Source organism: Balaenoptera acutorostrata, chromosome 13, assembly GCF_949987535.1.
Source record: "Balaenoptera acutorostrata chromosome 13, mBalAcu1.1, whole genome shotgun sequence".
In the NCBI taxonomy this organism is placed as follows: domain Eukaryota; kingdom Metazoa; phylum Chordata; class Mammalia; order Artiodactyla; family Balaenopteridae; genus Balaenoptera; species Balaenoptera acutorostrata.
Genome location: NC_080076.1, coordinates 9,891,294 through 9,917,298, shown reverse-complemented (window position 1 = coordinate 9,917,298; position 26,005 = coordinate 9,891,294). Strand labels below are relative to the sequence as shown.

The window sequence follows — 26,005 nt, the reverse complement described above, 5'->3', positions numbered from 1 at the left end:
TGCATTTTGAGCAAATTTAGGTCAATAAATGTGAAAAAATTAAAAAAAAACCAAACAGGACAAATTCTTTAAAAACATAACTTGCCAAAATAGGCTTCAAAATAAATACATGAGGTAAATAATATAAGCCTATAACCACCAAGTAAAATCTTATATTTAGTTAAAATATTCCCACAAAGAAAACAGAATGCTCAGATGATTTTACAAATGAGTTTTAACAAACATTCTTGTATTAGATCATTTCAATCCTATGCAAACTCGCCTAGAAGATATAAAAATAGAACATCCTCAGTTTACTTTATGTGACAAGTATGTTGACCTCAAACTTAAACAAGTTTATTATGAGAAAATCACAATTACAAATGTTGATATAAACATCTTAAATTAATTATTAACAAACTCAATCCAGCAACAAATATAAATATAATGAATCATTCCCAGGCTGGTTTTATCACAGCAAGCCAAGTTTGGTTTAATCTCAAAAGAAAAAAAATTTCACAAAATACACTACCTTAACAGATAAAGGCAAAGAAACATGGTTATCACAATAAATGCAGCAAAAGCATTGAATAAATCTCATCATGCTTTGATGATAAAAAGTCACTTATCAACTGGGAGTACAAGGGAATACGACATCCTGATAAAGTGAGTCTATGAAATACACACAGCATCCATTCATTTGCTCAGTGGTGAAATGTAGAAGCACTCCATTCACATTAGGAACAGTACAAGAATATTCACATTACCAGACTCACTCAGTATTTTACAGGATGTCCTAACAAATCCAGTAAGAACATTAAAAAAGTTATAAGATTAAAAGGAAGGAAATATATTCTCATTACTTGAAGATTACAAAAGCATCTGTATAAGTATTTTGAAAAAATTTACAGGTAAATTATTAAATTAGTAAGAGGATTTATAAGTTCCCTGATACAATATAAATACACAAAAATCAATTGTATTTTCTATATACTATCATCAGTTAGAACATATAATTAAAAATAAATATCATCCACTGTAATAACAATTTATAAAGTGCTCATCCTTAAATCTATCAAAGGATTAAGAAATATTATATAAAAGGAGAGATATACCATGCTTATGAACAGGGATTAATGTAAAGAGGTCGATTCTCCCAAAATTGATGTAATGCATTTACCATTAACATGTATTGTTGTTTGTTTTGGGGGACTACGCAAACTAATTCTAAAATGCACATGGAAGAACAAAGGCTAAAGAAATGAAGAAAAAAAAAGGAAAAAGGCTTGCCAGATTTCAAGGCTAACAAAACGACTATAGTAGTTAAGATAGTGCGGTATTGTCACTGGGTAGTCGAATTTGCCAGAAGAATACAGTAGAGAACTCCGAAATCAGCTCACACAAAATATAAGGACCTGATATGTAGTGAAGACGGCATTGAAGATTAGTGGAAAAGAAAAGGGTACTGAATCTCTTCAGTCTAGGACAGCAGGTTATTTATACAGAGAACAAAATCTCAGAATAGACATAACAATTAATATAAAGCAGATTAACTATTTAAATATAAAAGACAAAATCTGTGGCAGGGACACTCTAAAATAAGCCCGTTCTTCCATCTCCTGGGATTCATGCCCTTGTGAAGTCCCTTTCCCTTGGGTGTGGGCGTAGGGGGACCTCTGACTTGCTTCTCACCAAAGTTGACTGGGTGTCACTTCCATGATTATGGTAATGTGTTAGCAGTTTCTCTATTGATTCTCTCATCTTGGCTTTTATGAAGTTACCTGCCAATGGAGAAGCTCACATGGCAAGTGACTCAGGGTCTCCAGCCAACATCCAGAAAAGAACTGAAGCTTTTAATCCAGCAACCCACAAAGAACTACATCTTGCCAACAACCACGTGAGCGTGGAAGTGGATGCTTCTCAGAGGAGATCCCAGGCCCAGCTACTTCACTGCAGCCACATATAAGAGCAGAGGACGCAGTTCAGCCACGCCTGGATTCCTGACCCACGGAAACTGTGAGATGACGAACATGTGCTGTTCTAAGCCATTACAATTGTGGTAATATTGTTTTGCGGCAATAGATGATGATGAGAAAATTAAAATGCTTGGAAGAAAATAGAGGAGAACATCTTCAGTGCCAAGACCTTAAGAAAGATTCTTTAATAAGATGCAAAAAAGTACAAGTAATAAAGAAAAACACATATTTGTTCACATTCAAATTAAGAACACCTGCATATCAAAATATATCACAAAAGTCATAGTAGAAAGATCATGAAAATATAAGCCAAGAAGTTATTCACGAGTATAACCAAAAAAGGATTAGTATTATTAATATACTATAAATGTCAATGAATCAATGAGAAAAAAAATGAATGCAATGGAAAAATGGATGCAAGACTTGAACATGGATTTCATTTCACAAAAGAAGAAACACAAATGGAAAAAATAAGGACTACTGTGTGCGCGTGCGCGCATGAGTGCGCGTGCTGCATGCGTGTGCTATGTTATTAACAGAACTGCAAAAAAAAAAACAGAAACGCAACACTCTTTTACCCCACTAGACAGAAAAACATCTAAAAGTATGAAAATGTCAAGTACAGGAGAAATTTTGGAGCAACACAAACTTTTCTACAATGGCTAGAGTGTCAATTTGTACAAACAATCTGTAAAAATGATAATTTGGTACCAAGAATAGTTGAGGATGTGCTTTGAGCCCTCAATATATATACTAGGCTGGAGTGGGGCTGGGTGGGAAGATTCTGGGTACAAACAAAACACAATGACAAAATTCTTGTATATGTGCATTATACAGCATCTATAAACAGTTTTATATATAATGTTTGAAATTGCAAAAATTAAAAATATTCCCAAAATCCAACAAGATGAAAGATAAAGTATGGTATTTCAGATAATAGCATATATTGGAACCTACCACGATGAAAATAAGTGATCTCCACCTACAGACATCAACATGCATTAGACAAAATTTTGAGCAAAGAAAAGCAAGTTGCACAAGAATATATGCAGTATGTTACTGTTTACATAAAGTATACAAACATGCAAAAATATACAATATGTTGATAAGGATAGAGACATATGTGGTGGGGCTATAAAGAAGAGCAAGGGGATGGTAAACACAAAATCCAGGATAGACGTTACCTCTGGGATCGCTGGTGAGAGCAGGAGGATACGGTAATGGAAGGTCAGATATATATGCTTTGTACCATATTATAGAGTATGTGAGTATAGGAATTCTGACTCTAAGTCCCAGCTCTGGCCGCAGTTACTTATAAATATCATAGAGGAGGGCTTCTGGTAGGGTCAGCACATCTTTTCAGTGTCAACATATTGGCATAACCTATCTTGCATATCCATAATACCTACAGTTTGATAAGTAGGGGGCAGTAGAGATGGCATATGCAAGAATCAGCAAAGTAGTGTCTTCTAATTTGCATACAGTGAACCTCAGCAGGGGTGTGGACAGCAATATCCAAGGAAAACCAATGAAAGAAAGAAAAGGAATTTCTCTCTTCAGTGGTATGAACCCTACTATCATAGATCTGTGGCACCTGGTCCCAATGCAGAGGTGCATGCTCTCTTGCACTCCTTGCTGGAAGGCTGAGTTTCTGGCTGGAGGTTCTGGAGTTTGCTCCTCGGTTGTCATCTACAGGCATGGAAAAGAGAAAGCATCCAGACTTACAAAGCAACAAGCAGAGGATAAAGGACCGTAGGATTTTACCCCAACCCGAAGAATATGTGTGAATGACACATGAATTAAAAGAAAATAATATTCTATAAAGATGAGATAATTTTATATGGATAAAATCATTTGTTATGTATGGTGTTAAGGTATATAATCATGATATGTGTAATTTGGATATGCTACCTCAGATTGGTCCTCACTTATTCCATCATAGCCAGTGGAGTAAATGTCATGTTCACACATAGTCTTAGACACCCCCTTTTTTATGCATATTAAGCTTTTTAAAATGCATTTTAAGCTTTTATGCATATTTCATAATAAATAAGTGGAAAAATTAAAATAAGAAAAATACAATGATTACAATATATAAGATCATAATTATGTATCTACTGAATGAAGGTATGAACATAAAATTATGATTAATGTTATACAAATGGCACTTGTAACATGAAATAAAATTTCAAGTAATAGCATCATACTTAAATTCAAAAAAGTCTCTATCTCAAAAAACTCAGAAGGAAATATGATATTCTCTGGAAAAACTCAAACCATGACTCTAGAAATAATGAAGACATTGAAGTACATGAAAATTTGAATAAATTTTTCTCTTAAAACGTGAACATGAAAAAAGCAGTATTTCCAAATTAATATATTAATTGCATAACTGTGATTTTACATGTTTGTGCAACTCAGCTGATATATGAAATACTAAAATAGGTGTCTATTTGGTCTACATACTAACTATGTATGCTCAAATTCTCTGGAAACATTTTAATATTTTCTTAGTGGGAAAATGGTGCATCATATTACACATGGGTTTGCTATATAATGAATTGGAGATGATCACAAAGAGGAAACAAGTATCGTTCTATTAATTTTCACATGTGATTTTATTTAATCCTTATATCAACTCTGGGGGAGTTTTATAGATGGGGAAATGGAGATTTAGAATTAAGAAAATTGCCCAACACGTCACAGCTGGTCATTATTTACTGACCTAGGGATTTGTATTCAGTTTTATCTAATTTCAAAGTTCATATAATATATAAAAGTGTTGTGAATATAACATTTTTAATAGAAATCTCCCTCTTCAAATTAATCAAGGAAATGGGAGAAAGGTGCAAACAAACCTTGTGAAAAACCCACCAGTGCAATCTGTTGGTTATACACAGAAAACCTTCCGCCTCTTATGATAATGGAATCCTGCCAAGTTCTTATGTGTGTATACAAGCAAATACCTTTTTACTCATGTGTTCAATAATGGGATTTTTGAGAGTTTTATAATTAATGTGGGGTGAAAGATAAAGTATAGCTGAATATATGTACATTTCATTTTGGTAAATCTAGAGAGAAATAACACGAGTTCCTTGGCGCACAAAAGCCCACTGCAAGCATGCTGTGCTCTAGTTAGCACTGAATTAGCCAGGGAACCCACGTTAATGTCTGGAGTAAAAATGAAGAGCAAAAATCACCTATTTTGTTTGTGTAGGGTTAACTTTTATTAACTGCATTCTTTATATGCAGTTGTCTTTTCATGGGTATTTTATGGAAGCAATTTCATCACTTCTTGGTTGTATTGTGTTCTTATTTTAAAATCCCAAGAACTTTAAACAAATCTACAACAAAATTAATCTTTTGAAACAAGCAAAGGAATAAATGAATACATAATTAAAACAATAAATAAATACTAATAAAATTGGGCGGTAATCTTTCATTGTAGTATAACAAATGTTGGGAGCATCATTTGCATGATGCAATGAATAAGGTAAGAAGTGCCTTCAGCATTGTTTATAGAAGGATGTCAGATTTTAATGCAGAGGTTAGAGATTTTATGTTGTTCATTTACTAAATGAGAAAAGTGACAGTGATGGGAGCTGAATTACCTTCCAAAAGAAGAAATGGAGAGCATCATGGATGTCACATGTGCATGAACGTTTGCTTCCTTAAATCATTAGGAACAAGGTGTATACCCCATGTTTGGAAATAGAGAGGAAGACAATATATGGGAGAACACCACATTATCTAGGAAGTTGGAAAACCTGAGACACTTAGGTGGAATTCATCAGTGTTAATACACTTGAAAGAAAAATTTCATCTCAAGAGTCACAGCAATACAGAAGTAGTTTAAAGAAATAAAACAGAAAGAGCAATTGCAATGTACTGTAGAAAAGATTTGCTCAGATTACAATTTATCCTTTTTTTCTCAAGTTTTAGCTGTAATAATGTTTCAAAGAGATTCTTAAATAGTTCATACAATAATGAACACAATTGTTATAGGAATGATTCTCCTTGTGCACCTTACTTTGTGTTCAGATTTAGGTTCAGAGTTCCTTCCTTCCTTCCTTTTGGTATTATTTACATGGTAGGGAACAGAACAGGTTGGATCTTTTTCCCAAAATGAATTATTTTAAAATATATTTGATTGACTGTCAGCGCCATAGGTTTTGTTCACTACTGCATTCTCAGGATTGGTTAGCTGTGCCTGGTAATGTGGATCTGGAGGTGCTGAGAGGGGAGGGAAGGGAAAAGAAGACGCTACTGGCCAGATGGAGCCTGGATGAAATACACTGAGGTATCCTCCTTCGTACTGTTACTACTAGCAGTGATCTGCACGCAGCCGTCAGACCGCACTCACACATCCTTTTCTCTTCAGGGCATCCCTTGATATTCAATTATGGACCACATTTCTTTGTGATAAATGTGCTGGGGTAGTTAAGTGAGGGGGGGAATTGGGAAAGAGCAAGTGTCAGCGGTTTTGTTCTGTTTGCACTACTCTTTTGCAAGGGCTACTCGTTGATGGGACATCCTGTGACAACTACAGAGTCAAACCTAATGAGGAAAAGCACAGGTGGTGATCTCTGTCCAAATTTACTGAAACTCCATAACTACTCCCTTTCCTCATAACCGCTTTTTCAGAGATAAATCCTGTCTACTACAGAGTCGATAACGCTTTGCGGTGCCTTTCCTCGGGTGGTAATGGCTACCCGGCATGCCCTTCCTCTCCTTTTCTTCTTGATGAATTCTAGAGAGACCATCAGTTCTTCAGGGTAGGGTCAGAGTCAACCAGTTTTTGTGTTCTCCCCTCATGCTAATCAATATCTTGACAGCAGATACCCAAAAATTACTGTGAATAAGTGAATTGATAACGGAATTGCAAACCTGCTCCAAATTCCTTCACAAAACATACTCCCTAGAGGGAGAATATGGGCTTCAGATTAATCTGTAAAATGAATACCAGTGAGTTGTTGTGAAGATTGTAATGATATACATGAAAACCTTACGGTTCTGTGCAGCACATACTAAGAGACTAATTCATGATAGATCCTTATCTTTCTTACAAAAAAAGTCTTCACTCTGCCAACCCTGTGCACCACCTACTAGAATATCTCAAGGGACCTGCAGGGACCTTCCTTTTAGAGATCTCCTGCTTGAATAGATATCCCACCAGTGGCAGGAGGGGCAGATGCGGAGCACAGGTGCATAGTATGGGATGTTCTTGCCACTTAATAAGTTGGGATGATGTACATAGAAGAGTGAAATGGACTGAGGGCAAGTCAAAGACAGGACTTGGAATTAAGATAAGGGAGTAGAGGCACGGCTCACCCATCACTGAAGGGTGCTAGTGGCTGAAATTGTGGGACTGCATTTTCCAACTCAGCTCCATGCAAAATCCTAACACAGTTACCCAAAGTCCTAAAGAAAAGGGCTATTACAAATTATCCCAACCATAGCCAAGTTGCTTTTAGCTTTTTATTTGTTTATTAATAGAGGAGTTGTGTTATACATATAGCTAGAATAAACTGGTCTATGATCTTCAGTACAGGTTTTCTTTGCTGCATAACTGGATAGGTGTGAAAGAAAAACGAAAAACAAAAACAAAACCCCCATGGTATGGAAGGCTTAGCCAAACCTATCTTTGGAAATAGAATTAAACATGTTACTTGGACTAAACACAAGCTCATGTAAATTATAGCTCAAGCAGCTACAAGTTAAGTAGAGAATGTGAGAATCTACTGTTTAATGTTCCTACCATCCTTTGTGCAAAAAAAAAAAAAAAAAATTCAGTCTAGTTCTTAAAATATTATTTGGATTTTTCTGCCAACATGAAGGAAAATAAAGATATTAGTCAAGTACTGAAAACACTGCCTTAGCAGCTATTTTGACATACTTTGGTTTACATTTAAATAAGCAGTAGGTAGCCTGAATATTAAATTCCTTGATCTGTCTTAGAATATTAGGCTCCCTTACCTCTGTAAGTGGTGTTATAACATACTGCCTTCTATTCACATTTTTCGCTAAATTAGTGATATTTTTGTAATTATGATCAGAGTTAAGTCAATCACACAGATTCTAAAACCACTGTTAATGTTTACTTATAGATAACTGAATGTGATAGACTTTATATCAAGAACATCTAGGATCTATGATGCACCAAACTCTGCTGATAAATGACACCAATCAAAAGTCAGTGGCAGACAGAAGGGGTGGCGTTTCCACAAAAGGAAAAAAAAATTAAACATAACTAGTGTGTGTGGAGAGAGGTTCTTCTTCGAATATGAAGATATTTGTGCCAGATCCCATGCCATGGCTGGGTACTGGACATAAATAGTTATCCCATTCTTGCCAGGCAACTTACAGTACTAAGTCTTCTGTTTGTCCAAAAAGCCAATCAAATGTCTAATATTGCGGGTTTAGGCTGAGTATGTATGAGTTGTTGTGCCATCTGCCTAAAACTCGTGCCTTTCTGGGTTTCTAAACATTAAATTTAAGTATAATCATAGATTTATCTTCTCTCTCCTGAACAGATTCTCCCATTTCCTTCCTTTCTGGAATTGTCATTACAGTAAATTCACCTCTGGATATGGCCTACTTCATCCTAAGTGAGTAATTTGCATTATTTCAAACTTTTGAAAACTAGATCAACATTACCACTACATTTATGTTACTTCTGTCAGCAAAACGGACACATTCTTTCAAAATTTCAACATTTAAATGATATTATTTTAATAAAAGCTTTAATTCCAGTTGGGCCTAAGTTTGGGGAAGTTAATGAGGAAAGGAATTGATTTTATGGAAAAGACATTTTTTAAAGTGTTTCCTTTGGAAGTGTCACATAGTGATAATCGTTGCTTTAATTATTTTCAAGATGGTCAGAATAAAAATAAGTGTAGAGTCTATTCACATTTCTTCCCAGGATAACACCCTAGGAATGTAGGACTTAGACGTTCTGAGATTATAATTGAGATTATAAAGCAGGGGATCCCAAGCATGAACAAATGGACGCATATGCAATGACTGGGCCATCCGTCACCCATGTAAAACATTGCTCAGAAATAGAACCTGTGAATAGAAGTCTTCTCCTCCAGCTAAGTTTCCCTTGGGGTGGGAGTGGATGAGTAGACAAGGAAATTCCCCTTGACCTTGCTATGTTGTAAAAGTTAAGATACACTGTGAAGATCATCTTAAGTGTGTTCCTTTCTTTAGCTATAAATAAGATATTCCCATACTGTTCCCATATCCATTCACAGAACTGCTCTTTCTTTTTCATTGTCTCTCCCCCAACTCCTCCACATACTCACCCTGGCTCTCTTCTGCCTGTGGACATGTTTCTGTACAAAGTTAAAGGAAAGGCAGTGCTACAGTTTCTGCCTTCTCTGCTGTTACTTGCACACATTTGTAACTCTTACCTTGATCAGACCTAATATTACTTTCAACCCAGAGCCTTTTATTTGATCTGATTTAAGGTCACGCATCCTGGGAATTGAAAGCAAACACCGAGACTCTGACCAGTAATGGAAACAGTGTGATCATCCATGTAGAAATGTTACATGCTTGTTGATAACCCTGAGATAGGACGAATAATCTTCCTTGAGAATAATAGTGTGGATTCAGGTCTTCAGTTGCCCTCTCAACCTGTATTAATAGGATTTTCATTCATTTTGACACTGTAAAGAGAAAGCAGGGAGAGCTACGTGAGGAAGCAGATATGGGGGGAGGAAGAGTGGTCGGTCTGCTTTCACGCTGTAACGGAAGAAAAATGACAGCTCAGTTAGCTTTAGCTGGAATGTAACATATCCACAGCTTTATCACCCTGGAGGCATATTGTGACATCATAACAAACTACTGAGAAAGAACCACTTTTATCTAGGTCAGAATGACAGACTCCCAAGTGTTAGAGCATGGGGGACGGGGAGGGCGGGTGGAAACGACAGTCTGAATGAAGCATTAGGAAGAAGACTGCAGTCTGTACAGAGATTTTCATCAAGTCTCCACACTGCCTAATAGTTTTCATCCAATACATTGTAATTACTCCTCTGGCTTCTAATGGCATAGCATTTTGACTTCAGAGCCTACCAAAATAAAATGAACCATACTTTATGACGACTATATCTATAATAAGATGCAGATGGTAAAGGAAACAGATGCCTTTGACATCATCTCCCATTCGCCTTCAACTTTTGCCGACACTGGCAGTCTGTGCACTCATTCAAAGGGATGCAAGATAAGTCAGGCAGTTTTCCAATTCTGTTTCCAGTCTAAAAAAACACTGGCAGCAGTGGCACTGCTTTCTTTGAGTCATACAGTGATAATTCCACAAGGAGAAATCTGATTCTAAGGCTGCGTCAGGCTTTGATGCAAAATGAATCATCAGGACAGAAAAAAAAAAAAAATTCCCACAAATATCGGGAGTTTAGCCATTAGTAACTACTGACTGTTTTGTGTGACAGCGACAGAAAGAAGAGGGTGGGAGTGGTGATGGTGAACAGCTGCAGCTTCAAGGAAGCAAGAAAGAGAGCGTTTTTTTTTTTTTTTAAAGATTTATTTATTGATTAGCTGATTGATTGCTATGTTGGGTCTTCGTTTCTGTGCTAGGGCTTTCTCCAGTTGCGGCAAGCGGGGGCCACTCTTCATCGCGGTGCGCGGGCCTCTCACTATCGCGGCCTCTCTTGTTGCGGAGCACAGGCTCCAGACGCGCAGGCTCAGTAATTGTGGCTCACGGGCCTAGTTGCTCCGCGGCATGTGGGATCTTCCCAGACCAGGGCTCGAACCCATGTCCCCTGCATTAGCAGGCAGATTCTCAACCACTGCGCCACCAAGGAAGCCCAAGAGAGCGTTTTAAAAAGACAAGCAGGTCTAAAATACCGTACCGGTCCTTGGCAGCCACCGTCCCAAGACTGATTCTTTATTACTTCTAAGTAAAAAACTTTGAGGATTTTCAGGTCATTGTTTCTGACCTCAAAAAAAAAAAAAAAAATCCATTCTGTATTTCCATATGTATTTTCCAGAAGGGATCCTATAATTCTGATAGGCGTTTTCTCCATTTCCCCAGTGATATCAGTGAACATTATACACAGTAAAAGGATTTGTGTGTGTGTGTGTGTGCGCGCGCGCGCGCGCAAGATAAATGCGTTAGGACACCTTCTGAAAAAGATAAGGAACTTTTGCAGTCCATCTTGAAAGCAACAGACGCTTGGGTAAAGCAGCAACTGCAAGGCCTTTAGCAGTGTGTGAGGTTCTGAGATAGATCAGCACAGTTACAGATGAAGGAGAGAGTTAGACAAAAACCTTTAAAATCTTCCTATCTCCCCTGACCACTGTAATATAACTTCATCTACACCTCTGTAGCAGAAACATTTTAGCAGAAAAAATTCAGAAACAAAGGCAAGGAAAAGTGGTGACATAAAAATGAATCCTGCTAGGCCAAACAGGGTGCTTATTTTTAAATAATCTCTCTGTGCAAGTAGCAAACTGATCACTCACACACACACATACACACACACACACACACACACACACACACACACACACACAGTACAAGAATATACAAACTCTTCTAATTCATATCCACAAATTGGGTTGGAAATTATTAGTGCAAATTTCTGCTGACCTGCAGCATTTAGTCCATAAACTTTGGATATCCTAGACGATCCATCAGTGTCCAGCAGATGTTTTCAATCAGTTTAATTTCATCTCTAGGCAAGTTCTGTTTCCAGACATTAGTATTAGTTGGTGATATTTCCCCTTCATAGGGAAGATAGAAAAGGTTCGTGGAGGTGGCAAACAATATTTGGTTTAAACTAGCAGGAGACAAAGGAATTCCAAGAAAGGCAAAAATCCTTTCAGTGGTTTTCTGAGGAAAATGCACAATATCTTCAAACTTGATCATCTGGTAGCTGGTAGGCAGCAGGTCTGTGTTTATCCTCAGGGCTGCTGCGGTGTTTGCTAGCCACACGTGAGCCAGCAGGGACACCGCGTGTGGCTTGGATTTTGATAATTCTTTCCTCAATGATTCATACTCAGAAGCATAGCCCGAATTTAAGTTACATTTGCCTTTACCTCCCTCTATTTTAAACATTTTAGCTAAGTGCTCTGGTACATTCTTCAAAGAGTAAAGGCTTGGTTTACTACTGTACAGCATCGAATAAATCCACGCCCGAGGGTCCCTCACCACGTACAAGGCCCTCATCGAAGCTCCTAAAACTTCGTGAAAGAAATGCAGCTTTAAGGTCCAGCTCCCACTGGTCAGGCTGAGCACGGGCCGCGCACTGGGGTAATGGACCAGGTGTCTCCTCAGAGCCCGAATGTACTCAGCGTCTCTGTCAAAGGCGCCTTTCATTCTGCTTCTTTGTTCTGGCAAAGACTCTCTCCGTTTCAACTTCCTTTTTTTGTCCTTATTCGTGCTCAAATATTGGGCCAGTTTACCCCTGCTGGGTTCGTGCAGATGGATGTTTTGCAAATGGAGTTTTGTGTCTTGGACCAAGGACTGCAGCCAGCCTCGCAGTAAACGGAAATGCACACCGTGGACATCGGATGCCTTCCACTCACAGGCGTCCACAAAGGAGTCCATCTCGAAGTCAGTTTCAGGGATGTCCATGTAGGCTGTGGGCACCCTGATGTAGAGAAAGTCACTGCTGTTGAAGAAGAGCTGTTTGAGAATTTCAGCTCCTGAGCCGGGAAGTGAGGTAATGACGATGTCAGGAAGATAGATGCGGTGCCCTTGGGGAGACACAGGCTTCGCGCTCGCCTCGGCCTCCGGCCTCGCCCACTTTGCACAGATGGGCTGAGTGCAAGTGCTCCACACATCCACCAGCTCAACGAACCACAAGGCAATAACAAGGGTGAGGATCCACCGCATTAGCTTTCTAAAAGAAAGGTAAAACCGCCACTGAAAAGTTAAGATCACCAAGCTGATGCACAAAATCAGCCCAACTGCTACATTAAATTTAAATCCAAAGGGAAAAATCACTCTGTCATGTCTTATGGGCTTCACTATTGCTTGAGTGCCCAAACCAAATCGAGTTATTTGGACCTGATCAGCCACACTGGCAAAGCCGCCAAATCCCAGGTAATCGAACCTTGTTTTCAAGTTATGGTAGTCAGTTACAATGGAAACAACATGTTCAGTATTATTGACATTGAGAGAAATCTGAAGTCCAGAATTGGAATTATCAATAAATCTGCAGCTGGAAACATTGACATATGGCCCATAAAAGACATATACGATTCTTGTGATTGTGGATTCCATCTGAAATGTAACATTAACAAATTGAGTCCACCGTTTCTTAAATTCAGCGGCTTGCTCTGCTTCCTGTATACTAGCAATGGGGCTACTGCCACGATGATCAAACCAAAACATTTTGTAATGTGCATCCCACACATCCATCATGGCGCCGTTATACCTGTTCATGAACCTATATGGGATGTACTTAAAATCAATATCCAGATTATGGAAGAAGGCACTGACAGATTTTATTGGGGAATCTTCTTGCCTCTCGACGTGATCAACAACTAGCAGAGTCTGAGAGTTTAAGAGAAGCAAAGCCCGATACACACTTTTCAGCTTCATTGCTGAGGAATAAGCTGACACTGCTTCCCCACTCACAAATACCATGTCCCCATGTTGAGAAGCAGTAATGATTTCCCCCGCTGCGTCACCAACCTCTTCGCCGGTCCACTTAAGCCACTGTGCACATTCTCCCAGCTGACCTTCCCAGGGCTTATTACACTGGCTTGTGGGTGATGGCGCAAACACCAGTACGTTGTTAAGGTGGCTCAACTTGGGTCCATAGAGAGCTTCGGAAACAAATACCTGCCCGTTGGGGGCGAAAGTGAATGAGTTCTGATCCGGATGTTCATGTCCTGGGTTAAAGCTTCTCCACCCATCAATCCAGGAGTATGGCTGGAAGTGAACTATGTCATAGACAGCTCTCCCTCCTAGCTTCCCAGATTTAAAAGACACAAAGGTATTGGTCTGTGTATTTGGCAACCCAGCCCCATAAGTGACAACACCCCAGTTAGGGAACGTGTGCATTTTTGCAGTACCATATTCTGCAGGAGGCCGTGGGGTGAGCTGGGGATCATACCAGATGTATTCAGTGTGAAGAGTACTCCACCTCTGGGCAGTAGAGGGGACCATTGGTCCATCTTTAGGCCGGTGCCTTCTGATTTGCTGAGCTAACCAATTTCCAGCTCCGTTCTTTAAGACGAACTTATCCAAAAAAACTAACTGGCTCTCGGGACCATAAAACCAATTATAATTGGAATCTGCTATACCCACAGTTCTTTGGAAGCCTGGCAAAAGGGTGGCATAATAGAACCAAAAGTGCATTCTTAACCAGTTATTATCCAAGTTGTTGATATTAAAATGGCGCTGGGCCAGAAAAACATACTGTGTGACTGACTTAGCCGTGTAGCTTCCATAGGCAACACCTTCATCCAAAGTACCATCGACAATATGATTCAAAAGAAACATCATCTTTTCCATCACATCTACTACCACCCGTTTCCATAGATTGACTTGAGATCCTTTATCTGCCCCAGTCACCAAGGCCCCCGTGAGTAACGCTATCATATTAGTAGCTTGGTGGTTATGAAGAAGTTGTTTGCCCCAGGAGCGGACCTTGGAATACTCATACATTTCCTCAGTAATAACCCATATTTTTTCTAGGTATTTTTGCCTTCGATGATCATCTAATACGTTATATAAAAAGTCAAAGGCGGTGGCAAAGCCTGTTAAGGAATGGCCAACTGGAACTTCATCCCCGGGTGCGTTCTCCACCAGCCAGTCTTTGTAGCCCAGCATCCTGTCCATATATTCCAAAACAAATTCAAAGGCAACTCTGTCATCTGGGCATAACAAACAGTACAGTGCTAAAGGGGGCAGATTGTTACCATAAATTTCATTCCACTTGGCAGCAAAATCAGCGTGCTTGGGTGGAGGTAGGTAGTATGTCGGGTTGGACAGCATAACCGTCACTGCACTCCTGATAGCTCTAAAAAGATGCACATGGCTTGTGCGAGACTTTTGCCTCATTGCTTGGATCTCTCCAGCATCAAAATATAAATGCGGATGAAGCATACTTTTCTTCAGCTTTTGGCTGGGTCTGAAATCTTGCACTTTCTGTGTCTTAAGCTGATCTACGTCATCTGGGAAAACTGCCCAGTCGGAGTAATTGCTCACAGATTCTTCAAAAGTAGAGAAAGCAAACATCACTAACAGTAAAAATAGGAAATGTCCTGTAAACATTAACGCCATGATCCATCGGGGAGCTCCTTTCCTTAGGCATACATGTCAGACACAGTGCTCAATGTGTTTCCCATCTGCTGAGTATAAAATGTACATTTAAGGCCTTGATAAAACACAGACTGTAAATCGGATATGCTGTGAAATCCAGCTGACATTCGGCTCATTCAAAGCAAGTACAGTTGCCAAAAAGAGGAAACTTACAGTGTGGATCTGTTTGCCTGATGCACTGTTGCTTCCAATAAAACTTCAAGGAGTGTTAAAACCTCTAATTTTCCAATATCACACAGCGAACAGGGCTGGAGATAGTCAAAAATACTATGAATTCACAATTTACTTTCTTGACATAAATCTACCTAACACAAAGAGTCAAAAAACACACATTGTAAAAAAAAGAAAAAGAAAAAGCACTCCAAAATCCACGTTAAGAAGTCATTCCTGGAGCAGGAAACCATCACCAGTGGTAAGATAATCATACATGTCTGATGCCTTTGCCTGTGTGTGCTCAGAGAAGCTGACAAAGTACTGCAATTCTTGGAGCTGACCGGCTGGTTACTCCTCTCAGCTTTTTACACTTTTTGCTTTGAGAATCTTTTCTTCCTCCATTTTTGGGGAAAAAAACATCCTCAACAAGTATTCAAAGTCCTACTTGGTTTTAAAACACTCAAGATTCCTGTCCTCATTTCAGATCTGTCTTTTTTCAGGCTTACTTACTCATCAGCCTATTATGACCCAGAGAAAACATTTTCCCATCTTCTTTTATAAACAGCTTCATCGGTACAGCTATGAAAATCTAATCTCTTCGGCCACCTAGGTACTTCTCTTCCAATCATGAAGTAACCACCAACTGGGAAAGAAAACTCCCCTTTCACCAACAGTGACGTGTCTTTTCTGTTCCTTTTTCATGACACTCCTTTCTGGGGGAAAAACAAAACAGAAATTCTCTGAGGCTACAGGTATGCTGGGAGTGGACATAAACAGAAGATTTAGATGTTTACCGTCTCCTGATAGAAATTTTAGAATCACAGTAAGATCTGTTATTAACTACAATCTAAGTTGGACCAAATGGTTCTTTTTTCTTATACTTTTCAATGCACGTATTAGGATAACAATGGTGGCAGAAGACAAGCGGCTACAAGATGTAACTTTCCTAAGAGTATTTATTTTAACTGTGGCTTGCTTTAGTCATTTAAAATGTTTTTATTCAAATGCAGTTAACACAAGATGAGTCCTGCTGTCATTCTTGTTTTGATCACAGAAGACTCAGAGACAAAAAGCAAAAGTTTAAAGGACCATTATGATTCCGGTTGAGGGTTTAACGTTCAAGGGCTCAGAAGGTGTCTTTGCCAGGGGAACGACTAAGAGCAGTCACTTTTCTCGAAGGAGAAATCATGACAGTGTGTGGGAGCGAGGAACAGCGAGCGGTTCTGCACCAATCTTTCTCCCGTAGCCCGGTTTCCCATCCTTACAAGAAGCCACCAGAGGGAGCTCAGAGCCAGACTCAAGGAGCAGCTTCGCGGCTGCCCGTCTTCGGCTCTGAAGAACCTAAGCAAGTTTCAGTCTTGGACAAGTCTCCTCTCTGTAGGAAACATGAACGCTAGGAGTTCCCTGATCCGCTCCGCCTGTTGCATTTTTTCATTCGCTTCCTACGAACTATGCCAACTCCATCCTCTGCTCCCCACCCCCGACCTCTGGCTGTTGTTTGGGGATAAGAGACCCCTCAAGGGCCAAGTCCGCTTACCTTGGCAGGTCCGGACGGGGTCTCCCGGCAGCGGTGGGCCCGGAGGAGACGGAGGCGGAGAGTTGGAGAAAACTGCTCTGCACTGGGAGCCGGGCCGCGCGGCCCCCCGCAGGGCTCCCGGCGCCCCCGGCCCGGCGCCCCCCGCACTGCAACAGGCTGCGGCCCCGCGCTCGCGCCCCGGCCGGCGCCGCGGGGACACGCCCGCCCTCGGGGAACGCCGGACGTCCCCCGGGCAGCCCCGGACCGCGGAAGGCAGATCCGCGCGCGGCGGGTGCGCTAGGGGACGCCGTGTCCAGAGGGGCGCTGGCGTGTCCAGAACGCGATGCCGCCGCGGCCGCCGCTCCTCGGTGCCAGCTCCGGCCGCGCGGCCCAGGGAGGGCGAGAGAAGGCTAGGCGGGCCGGGGGCGGGGCGGGAGCGACGGGGGCGGGCTCCGGGGCGGGGCCTCGGGGCCTCGGGGCCTCGGGGCTTGGGGGAGAGTGACAACAGGCGGCTCAGGCTGGGAGTCGCGGGCGGGGCTGGAAGGCGGAGGGGGCGGGGCCGGGGGAGGGGCCGATCGCCCCCGGGATCAGAACCCAAGGGGCTCGGGGCGCGTGTGTTCCCGGCTGCTGTGGCGGCCTTGCGCTCCCGGACCAGCAGAGCCCGAGGAGGGGGAAATCTGGGAGTGCGAGCGTCTGAAGACGCCTCCCTGCCGGCCGAGTCCCGCTGATCTTATCCCTTCGGTTGTGGGGAGCAGGCCAATCTAACAGGGCTCGGAGTGGGAGGAAGATAGGAGAGGTTCTGGGCCTGATTACAAACGATGGGGGAAGCGGGGGCGGGCGGGTGACTCTGCGGGATGTCAGGGGTCACACTTGAGGAAGAGCAAGGGCTGAGAAGGGGAAGAACGTGAGGCAGCCTGGCTGAGGTTGCTGTCGGTCAGAAATGCAAAATCAATATACCGGATTAATGTGAGACTGACTTCAGGAGCACAGATACTAAAGATCAGGGGGAAACAAAAAAAGACTAATCAGCTTTACTGATCAGAATAATTTCTCCGGCAGTATAAAGATGGAAAGGTATGGGACAAACAGGTGGAAGGAACCTCTTTCTTATTAAAGAAGTGAAACCTGGAAGTCAGTGAAGACCCACAGGCAGCGAAGACTGTATGGCTCAGTTATGCGGCACGTGTGTGCAATTCCAGACACTGGAAATCGTAGAGCAGCTGTGAGTCCTGTGGTACTGGACATATGGAACTTCTCACAGACATCTGAGATTACACTTGGGCAGGAGTCAACCTAAGGTCTACCCTCTGCTATCACGAATAACTTAGTAAGGACAGGAATACAGTGAAATATCAGTTGTTGCAAATAAACAAACCCCTCCCCGGTTGGGGATTGATGACGCCTTCACTTTCCTCCTACTCCATCCCATTTTGGGAAAATGGACAGATATGTGTATTAAAAAGTAAGTGTCTTGCTTAGATCACTTCCTGGTAAAACCAAACAGTAGACCGTTGCTAGCAGAATAAATTTCAAAATAATTTACCTTGGGCGTGAAATGTGGCCTCTACCTCTTCATCAGTCTTCTATTTTATCCCCTTGGGAACCCAACCCCAGTCCAAATGGCCAATCTTGCTTTTACTTTGCTGCTTCCATAACTGTGCTAATCCCGTTCCTCCCTGCATAGCATCCTCCGCCCAGCACCCCCATTTACTGGGTGAAATTTTTTTTGACTCTTGATATTCTCTTATCATACTTGTCTCAGCTCAGATGCTTAAATTCTTCTGTAAATACACCCTGGATTTTTCCCTAACCAGAATGAACTACTCCAGCACTCTATGATTTATATCTATATTCAGCCTCAGATTATTTGTTTTACGCTTAATATTTTCCCTGGCTGTCTCCTGTGCTCTATTCAAAGCTCCTTCAGGTCATGGGCATTCACTCAGCCCCCCTCATAAGGACTGTACCTGTGTTTGAAATGAGTTGAACCTTCAACAGTTGGGCTCATGTAGAGCATTGTCTCCTCCACTGAGATTCATTCTGAAACAAGGATCCTCCTCCAAACTCCAGAGGCAAAACTTCCTGTAAACATCTGGACTGTCCCCCTATGTGACCCACGATGGAGAAAGATGACCCATGGCTTCCAGCCTCACTTACAGGGGAAAGTAGATTTGGAGGAAAGAGGAGCCCAAATGCAGAGATTCTTACAATTTTCTGCAAAGAGGAGCTTTGCTTTGGAAACCAACTAGGAATTCGCGTTAGTAAATACAGTGAGTAAATATGCAGACCATTTCTCAGAACAAAATGTGTGGATGGGGTTCTTTCATTCTGTGGATGCAAAGTGCCTCACGACATGAGGGCGAAGTGAACCATGGAGAATTATTATGAGCACTGACATCTGCCAGGGGAATATTTCAACTTTTATCCAATCCTTTGCTTTTTTTCTTTTTTTTCGGATTTAACATCAGTGTGATCATTTTTACTGTACAGATGAATGCATTCAGGTACAGACATTGTGGCTTTCAGGTCTGCCCCATGCATCTGCGCTGAAGCTGTGGGATGCAGCAAACCTCTCAGCATGTCCAGATGAGCTTTCAGGCTAATTCACTTTGAACTGGCATCGTCTCCAAGTTGTGAGTCCATTGAAATAAAACAGGAGCTACGGCTGAACAATTCAAGTCATTGTCAGAAAGGGTGGTAGGTAAATGGCACTGTGAAAAATGAAGAGCATCTTGTTTCCTGTGAACTAAAAATGGATAGCTCCAATTATTGCTCCTTCCACACATGAAGATGGTACCAAGTTAGTTAATTATAAATATGTTATTGTGCATTAAAAATCTTTATGAGTGTGGCAAGAGATACATATACCAACAGCTGATAAATTCAGGATCCTGGAGCAGTATCTTATTTTAATATAAGTGAAGAACCATACAGTCTATTGCTCTAGGGATTTACTGCTATGTCCTGCTATATAAAAAGATCTTAAATCTACATGAGATATTACTTGTGATTTCAAAGCACTTAATGAAAATCTGTGTTTTTTTAAATTTGAATATCTTTCAACCCTACCCCCAGCCACCCTGCTTAGAGCAGAGATAATGCTTTCTCGACTTGATTCCCCAAGGCAGGCGGCTTCCTTTCCTCCTCCATTCCTCTTTCTTTCTTTACTTTTTTCTTCTCTTCTCTTCTCTTTTCACTTACTTTCTGTTTTTAAATTCTTCAGCACCTAGCTCAGAGCCCAGCACTCTGTGATCAGTGTGTGTTGACTGTTGAACATGAATTAACCACCCTCATTTTAAGGCAGAAGAGGAAGAAGTTATAAACATCTGGAGGGGGTTGCTGAGTTCTGAGCAGAATCAGAAGCTCCTACTCTTCCGACAGTGCTGAGGAACTTGCCACCGCACAGTTGGAGTTGGAGCTACGTCTTGGGGGTGACTTAATTCAAGTGAAACCTCAGAGGGAAGTCGGCCAACATTTTACGGAGAATTTCTGCAAGAGTTTTATGTCTTCAGATAGGTATATTCAAGTTCAGAGCCTTAGAACATAAGGTAAATATTACTGATACATTGCCTTATAGAAGGATAAAGTGCAAGCAATAAAACAAAGCAAGACACTACAATAAGTCCCCTTGACTGAAATCACATTTGTCCATGATCTGTTATTCTGGTGGACCCTTAAGAACTGGGGCAAGGATATCTGAGAACTAATTGCCGTGCATTCAGCAACTGACTGTGCATGGATCTCCGAGGTGCAGACTTGTGTGGAGCTCGGGCATTTGAACCTGGGGAAGACTTCGTTATTCTTCCCTTAGCATATCTCTGCCTTGACATGGTTTTGTCTGTGAGAGCTCAGAGGCAGATTTCTTGAACCACTTATCAAGACCAGAGGTATATTATACTGATCTATGAGCACGCTTAGGACTAGTTTTGCCCCAGAGTTTGGGGAGGTAGCAGCTCTGATTTTACAGAAACAGACACCAAACTTGAGCTGCAAATGTTATTGCACCATTGGCCAGCAGTAATAGGCAACACCAATAATAAAGACAAAACCACAGATTTAAAGCAGGCAGTAGAATCTGAAAATACTCTTTCTGCAATTGCTTTGAATACAAAACATCTCAAAATGACAGGGATTTTGCCTGCCGAGTTGCTAATGAAGATGTGGCCGAGATTGTTCCTTGAGTTTGTTTATCCAGCTGTACAAGGGTCTGTATGACAGTAACTGGATTTATGAAAATTTAAAAACACCAAAGCCAACTTCTGAGGAAAGAAGTTTCCCCATAAGTCCACTAAAACCTTGTCTTTATAAATGAGAAGCTTTATTGCTACCACATCTGCTTACATATAGTTGTGCTTTTACTATGAAAGAAAATTTTAAACTAGGTGAAACTTACAAGGGGAGCACATGATGGGGTCTTTCCTCTCTCCCTCCCCCCTGTCTGTACCACTGGTGTCTATGGGGGCAGTTTTGCCCCTCAGGACCTTTGGTAGTGTCTGGAGAAGTTTTTGATTGTCACACTCAGGGATGAGGAGCTGCTGGCATCTAGAGAGTGGAGGTCAGGAGCCCTGTTCAACATCTGACAATGCACGGGACCACCCTGCCCCTAACCCCAAACAAAGAGTTTTCCAGCCCGGAATGTCAATACTCTTGAGTTTGAGAAACGCTGCCCTAGCTCACTGACTCTAAAAATTGATTATGTGCAAATGGTCGGTAGTTGTTCAAATAAAGCCTTGAATTATCGCCTGGGTTTTCAATCAGCTCTTTGTCATTAGTTCCTGAGCCAGATGTCACCTAATTTGTTCACACATGGCTTTTTGTTTAGCAGGTACTGGGTCCATTTGTCTTCTCTTGACCAAAGACACCACTAAACCCAGCTGTTTCACCTCAAATGAAAGCCTGGGCTAAACTTCCAGGCACAACTGGCAGTAAATCAATGACTTCAAAGCAATAAGGGAAAGAAGTGACTTCAGGGTTATCAGAAATCCCCTTCTGATGTTAAAAAATCATAGCCTTCACATACACATACCACACGCACACAAACACTCCTTAAACATTTTTTTAATTATCTGAATTTTTTTCTTTAGGACAGTGCTTTTCAAATTAAAATTCTTGGCCCCCCCAGTATCAGAAAGACCAAGGTGTTGTTAAAAATGCCACTTTCTGAAATCTGTCCGGGCCCTATGGATTAAGAATCCCTGAGTATACAGTCTGGTAATCCACACTTTAAAATGCTCCTGGGATGCACACCAAGTTTTGAGTTACTGTTCTAGGGCAAGGATTCTTTTCTTCCCCACACACCTGTGCATGTGTCTCTGCCGGTTTGTTTGGATATGTAACCGAAACATCCCGAGGTTGACAGGACCACAGGGACTGACCAGGGATAGAAGTCGGTGTTGTAGAATAACCCAGAGACATGTGGGTAACTATTTCACAGCTAGTTTAATTATTTTACATGCTAATTGTTTATTCACACATGAAAGAGTGAGGTAAACAGGATTGCTAAGAGAGGAGAGAAAAATTAAGACAATCTGGGAACAGTGGAGCTTGTGTTGCACATTATTGGGGCAAACTGATTGACTGGAAGGTAGCAGAGAAGTTTGTCCTGGGTCCTTGAGTGGCCAAGGTGCAGTTCTTTAAGGATTCCCCAGAAAGCAGTGAGAAAACTCTCACTGAGCCGTGAGCAGATGTGACAAGCTGTCCTTGTCTGATGTCAGCCAGTATCTTCCACTCAGTGCTGTCACCTGAGTCAGATTCAGCCTGCACGATGCCCTCGCTGGAAAGCCACTAGGAAGTAAGGTCCCTCTCTCCTTCCATCCAAGGCCAGGCAGGAGGTGCTTCTCTTTGCTTCTGAGCATTTGCTTCATTTTTCTGCTTTTCTGAGGATCAGCTCTACCAGATCCTCCATGGGGATCTGACTAAACATGGCTGCCCCTCAGCAAGCAAGTTTATACCATCTTGATCCTATCAGCAGGCAGAAATAATTTCTCCTTTTTTTTTTTTTTTTTATAGCTACTTTATTTATTTATTTATTTATTTTTGGCTGCGCTGGGTCTTCGGTTCGTGCGAGGGCTTTCTCCGGTTACGGCAAGTGGGGGCCACTCTTCATCGCGGTGCGGGGACCGCTCTTCATCGCGGTGCGCGGGCCTTTCACTATCGCGGCCCCTCCCGTTGCGGGGCACAGGCTCCAGACGCGCAGGCTCAGTAGTCGTGGCTCACGGGCCCAGCTGCTCCGCGGCATGTGGGATCCCCCCAGACCAGGGCTCGAACCCGTGTCCCCCGCATTAGCAGGCAGACTCTCAACCACTGCGCCACCAGGGAAGCCCAATTTCTCCTTTTTGAACTCCAAATTCGAAGTCTCAGGAGAGAAAAGATGACTGCACAGCACGGTCAGGGTTCTATCACAATGCACACAAGAGATGGAAAGAAGTTCAGGGTCACGTCGTTCAAACATTGCTCCAGGGGCTGACACCTGTGGGTTTAGGGTATCAATCATCACAAGAGAACAGAACCGGCTCATATCTAAAAATTATCTACTAGGAAATAACCCGCCAGAGGGCCATGCTCCCCCTTAGAGGCATGTAGAAAGGAGGGGACTTGATGGCGGGTAGTGGAGGTGGTGGAGGTTGCGGTGGGGATGAGACAGGGGAAAGCAGGGTGGGAGGTTGGCATTTGTTGTTCAAAAATGCCCACACGTTGTATAATGCAAGCTGACTCCTCTTCCTTATCCCTCTTTGAAAATTATGGCTTTGATAGAATTTATTAAATTTGCGTGGTTTTAAGAATCACCTAGAAGGTGCTTGTTAAAAATATACAATGTGAGATCTGGGGCCCTACTCTAGAATCATGAGGGTAGGTTAGGGAAGGGGATCCAAAGAATTCGTATTTGTAAATGCCATTTTGATCATGCAAAACTGGCAAATTACCCTTAAAGAGCTAACCCATATAAAATATTGCCAGGTTCTTACGAGAGAACATAAATTGGTTTCAGATTTAGAGAGCAGAGTTTGATAGGCAGAGAGGGGAGGAAAACTAAGGTATGTTTGAGAGAAGCTTTAAAGCTGTGCGGTCCAATATAGTAGCTGCTAGCCACGTGTGGTTAGTTAAATTAAACTTAAAGTTAAATAAAATTAAAAATTCAGTTCCTTAATTGTACTATCCACATTTCCAGTGTGCAATAGCCACTTGTGATTAGTAGCTGCAATATTGAACAGCACAGATACAGAACACTTCCTCTGCTGCAGAAAGTTCTAATGGATTATGACACAGAGGAGGAGTCAAGGAGGGAGGAAAGTGGTGTAAAACTTACGTCAGTGTCCCCATCATAGGCCTATGCAGAGTTCGTACGTACGTGTCATAATGTTGATGATGTTGACATACTCAGGCTGATGATAATAATGACACGTACTGAGCACGTGTTACTTGCAAAAGACTCTATTGTAATCCTCCAAACAACCTAAACACTTACTGTGGTACCAGACTGTCTCACTAGGTAACATATGTGGGTAACTGTTGATTGTTGTCATGTGGAATTTAGGACCCCATATAGCCAGATGATCTGATTTTGCAAAGAAAGCCAGAAACCTAGATTTTTATGTGAAACAACTTGAGTTTTTAAATGGCTTAATTTTTTTTGACCATGCAGTGAAGACCAAACAAAATATGGCTGTGAGATGGATTCAGTTCATGTAATGCAAGGTTTTGACTTTTTAGAAGCTGGATGCACTGAAAATTAATTTCCTGATTTAACTATGTTTGCCCCAGCAATGCAACTTCCATTTTAATGCTGGAGAGAATACTACCATTCTTTATCTGAAGTTATCTACTCCTACAACCCCTCTCAGTCTGAAACAGTCCAAGACTCATGATATATTCAAATAATCTTATTTATATCTGCAGAAATGTGTTAAACTTTATTTCTTCCATTTATTCAATAAATAGTCACTAAGTGCTCAATAAGACATTCTGCTAGGCACTGTTTGGGAAACCTTTATGAGCAAAAAAAAAATCCTAGCCAAATGGAGCTTATCTAATCTTATGGACAGAAAAGGCATAATGGAAAGTCATGATAGCTATGAATTGCTACTTCGTTTTCTGTATTTTAATCACTACTTCATGAGATTTAAATACCTTTTGAAGGAGCCTCTATGTCTTGCTGTCCATTATTTTGAATAGCACATTTAAATTGACAAGGATGGAAGATTAGTAATGACTCAGGAACTGGGAAAATGGATAAAACCCTTAATTTTGTAAGAAATCTCTAGGCTGTTTGCATTTTTTCAGAGCTGCACCCCTTCTGTTATAATACCTGGAGTCCAGCCAGGCACAAAGCTCGCTGGCTGACTACTGCAGAAAGGAATCCTGGAACCTCTCTTGCTGACCTGTTTCCAGACTTTCCAGCACAGCTAGCCAGAGACTTCCTATAGACAAGGAGGGAATTCAAAAACAATGAATGTGGTGGTTCAGCTATTTATCTGGGGACGATTGGGGATGAGACTGAGCCGTTGTCCTGCAGCCGGCTGCAGAGCAGGCCACGGAGGAGGCTCTGTATGAAAGAACAGGGCCATGCAGTTGGCATATGCCTCATTCTGGGCTAAAGCTTTCTATCATAGGATGCAGTCAGACCCAAAATGCAAGATGAAAATCATCTCTCTCATTGGTACTTATAATAAATAGAAAAGAGATGGACAGATCATGTTTCCAAAGGTCCTTGATGATAAGAATCACCAAAGGCACTTAATAATTCCCTGTGCTGGAAATGCAGATTCAGGGTCAGGGATGGAATCAGGAATTTGGTGTTCTTAGTGGGTACATTAAGTGATTGTTACCACCAGAGAAGTTAGGAAGTACTGGAATGGAAGGATAAAGAAGGGTTCTCTCCCCGTAATGGTATTATTCCCAGTCATCTATTGTGTGTCAGCTTTCATCAGTTTATGGTTACATGCCTAGACTTTGGAGTGAGATGGTCCTGAGTTTGAATCCAAGCTGTGAGGCTATATTGTCAGTTGCTATGAGACATTAGGTCACTTATGTAACTTTTCTGAATATAGATATCCTCATCTGTAAAAATGGGGTTACACT

General features: G+C 41.5%; 1 protein-coding gene across 4 annotated transcripts; it reads right to left on the bottom strand.

Annotated features, from left to right (window-relative positions):
• Positions 1-215: 215 nt before the first annotated feature.
• Positions 216-17,342, bottom strand: DSEL (dermatan sulfate epimerase like). Of its 4 annotated transcripts, none has more exons than XR_009005050.1 (4): positions 16,949-17,342; positions 11,572-16,124; positions 9,371-9,628; positions 216-3,644 (listed from the first exon to the last, which is right to left on the bottom strand). XR_009005050.1 is itself a non-coding variant. In XM_007189937.2 (3 exons), exon 2 carries the CDS (start codon positions 15,217-15,219, stop codon positions 11,581-11,583), a length of 3,639 nt encoding a protein of 1,212 aa, XP_007189999.1. In that variant the 5' UTR covers positions 15,220-16,124; positions 16,949-17,342; the 3' UTR covers positions 217-3,644; positions 11,572-11,580. The 4 variants fall into 4 exon arrangements, 2 of the variants coding, with proteins under 2 accessions (XP_007189999.1, XP_007190000.1); XR_009005051.1 differs by having other exon boundaries at positions 9,471-9,628; XM_007189937.2 differs by lacking the exon at positions 9,371-9,628 and having other exon boundaries at positions 217-3,644.
• Positions 17,343-26,005: the final 8,663 nt, after the last annotated feature.

Excerpts from the sequence above, each read along its gene's own strand:
- DSEL (XM_007189937.2), bottom strand. The coding sequence starts at position 15,219 with ATGGCGTTAATGTTTACAGGACATTTCCTATTTTTACTGTTAGTGATG.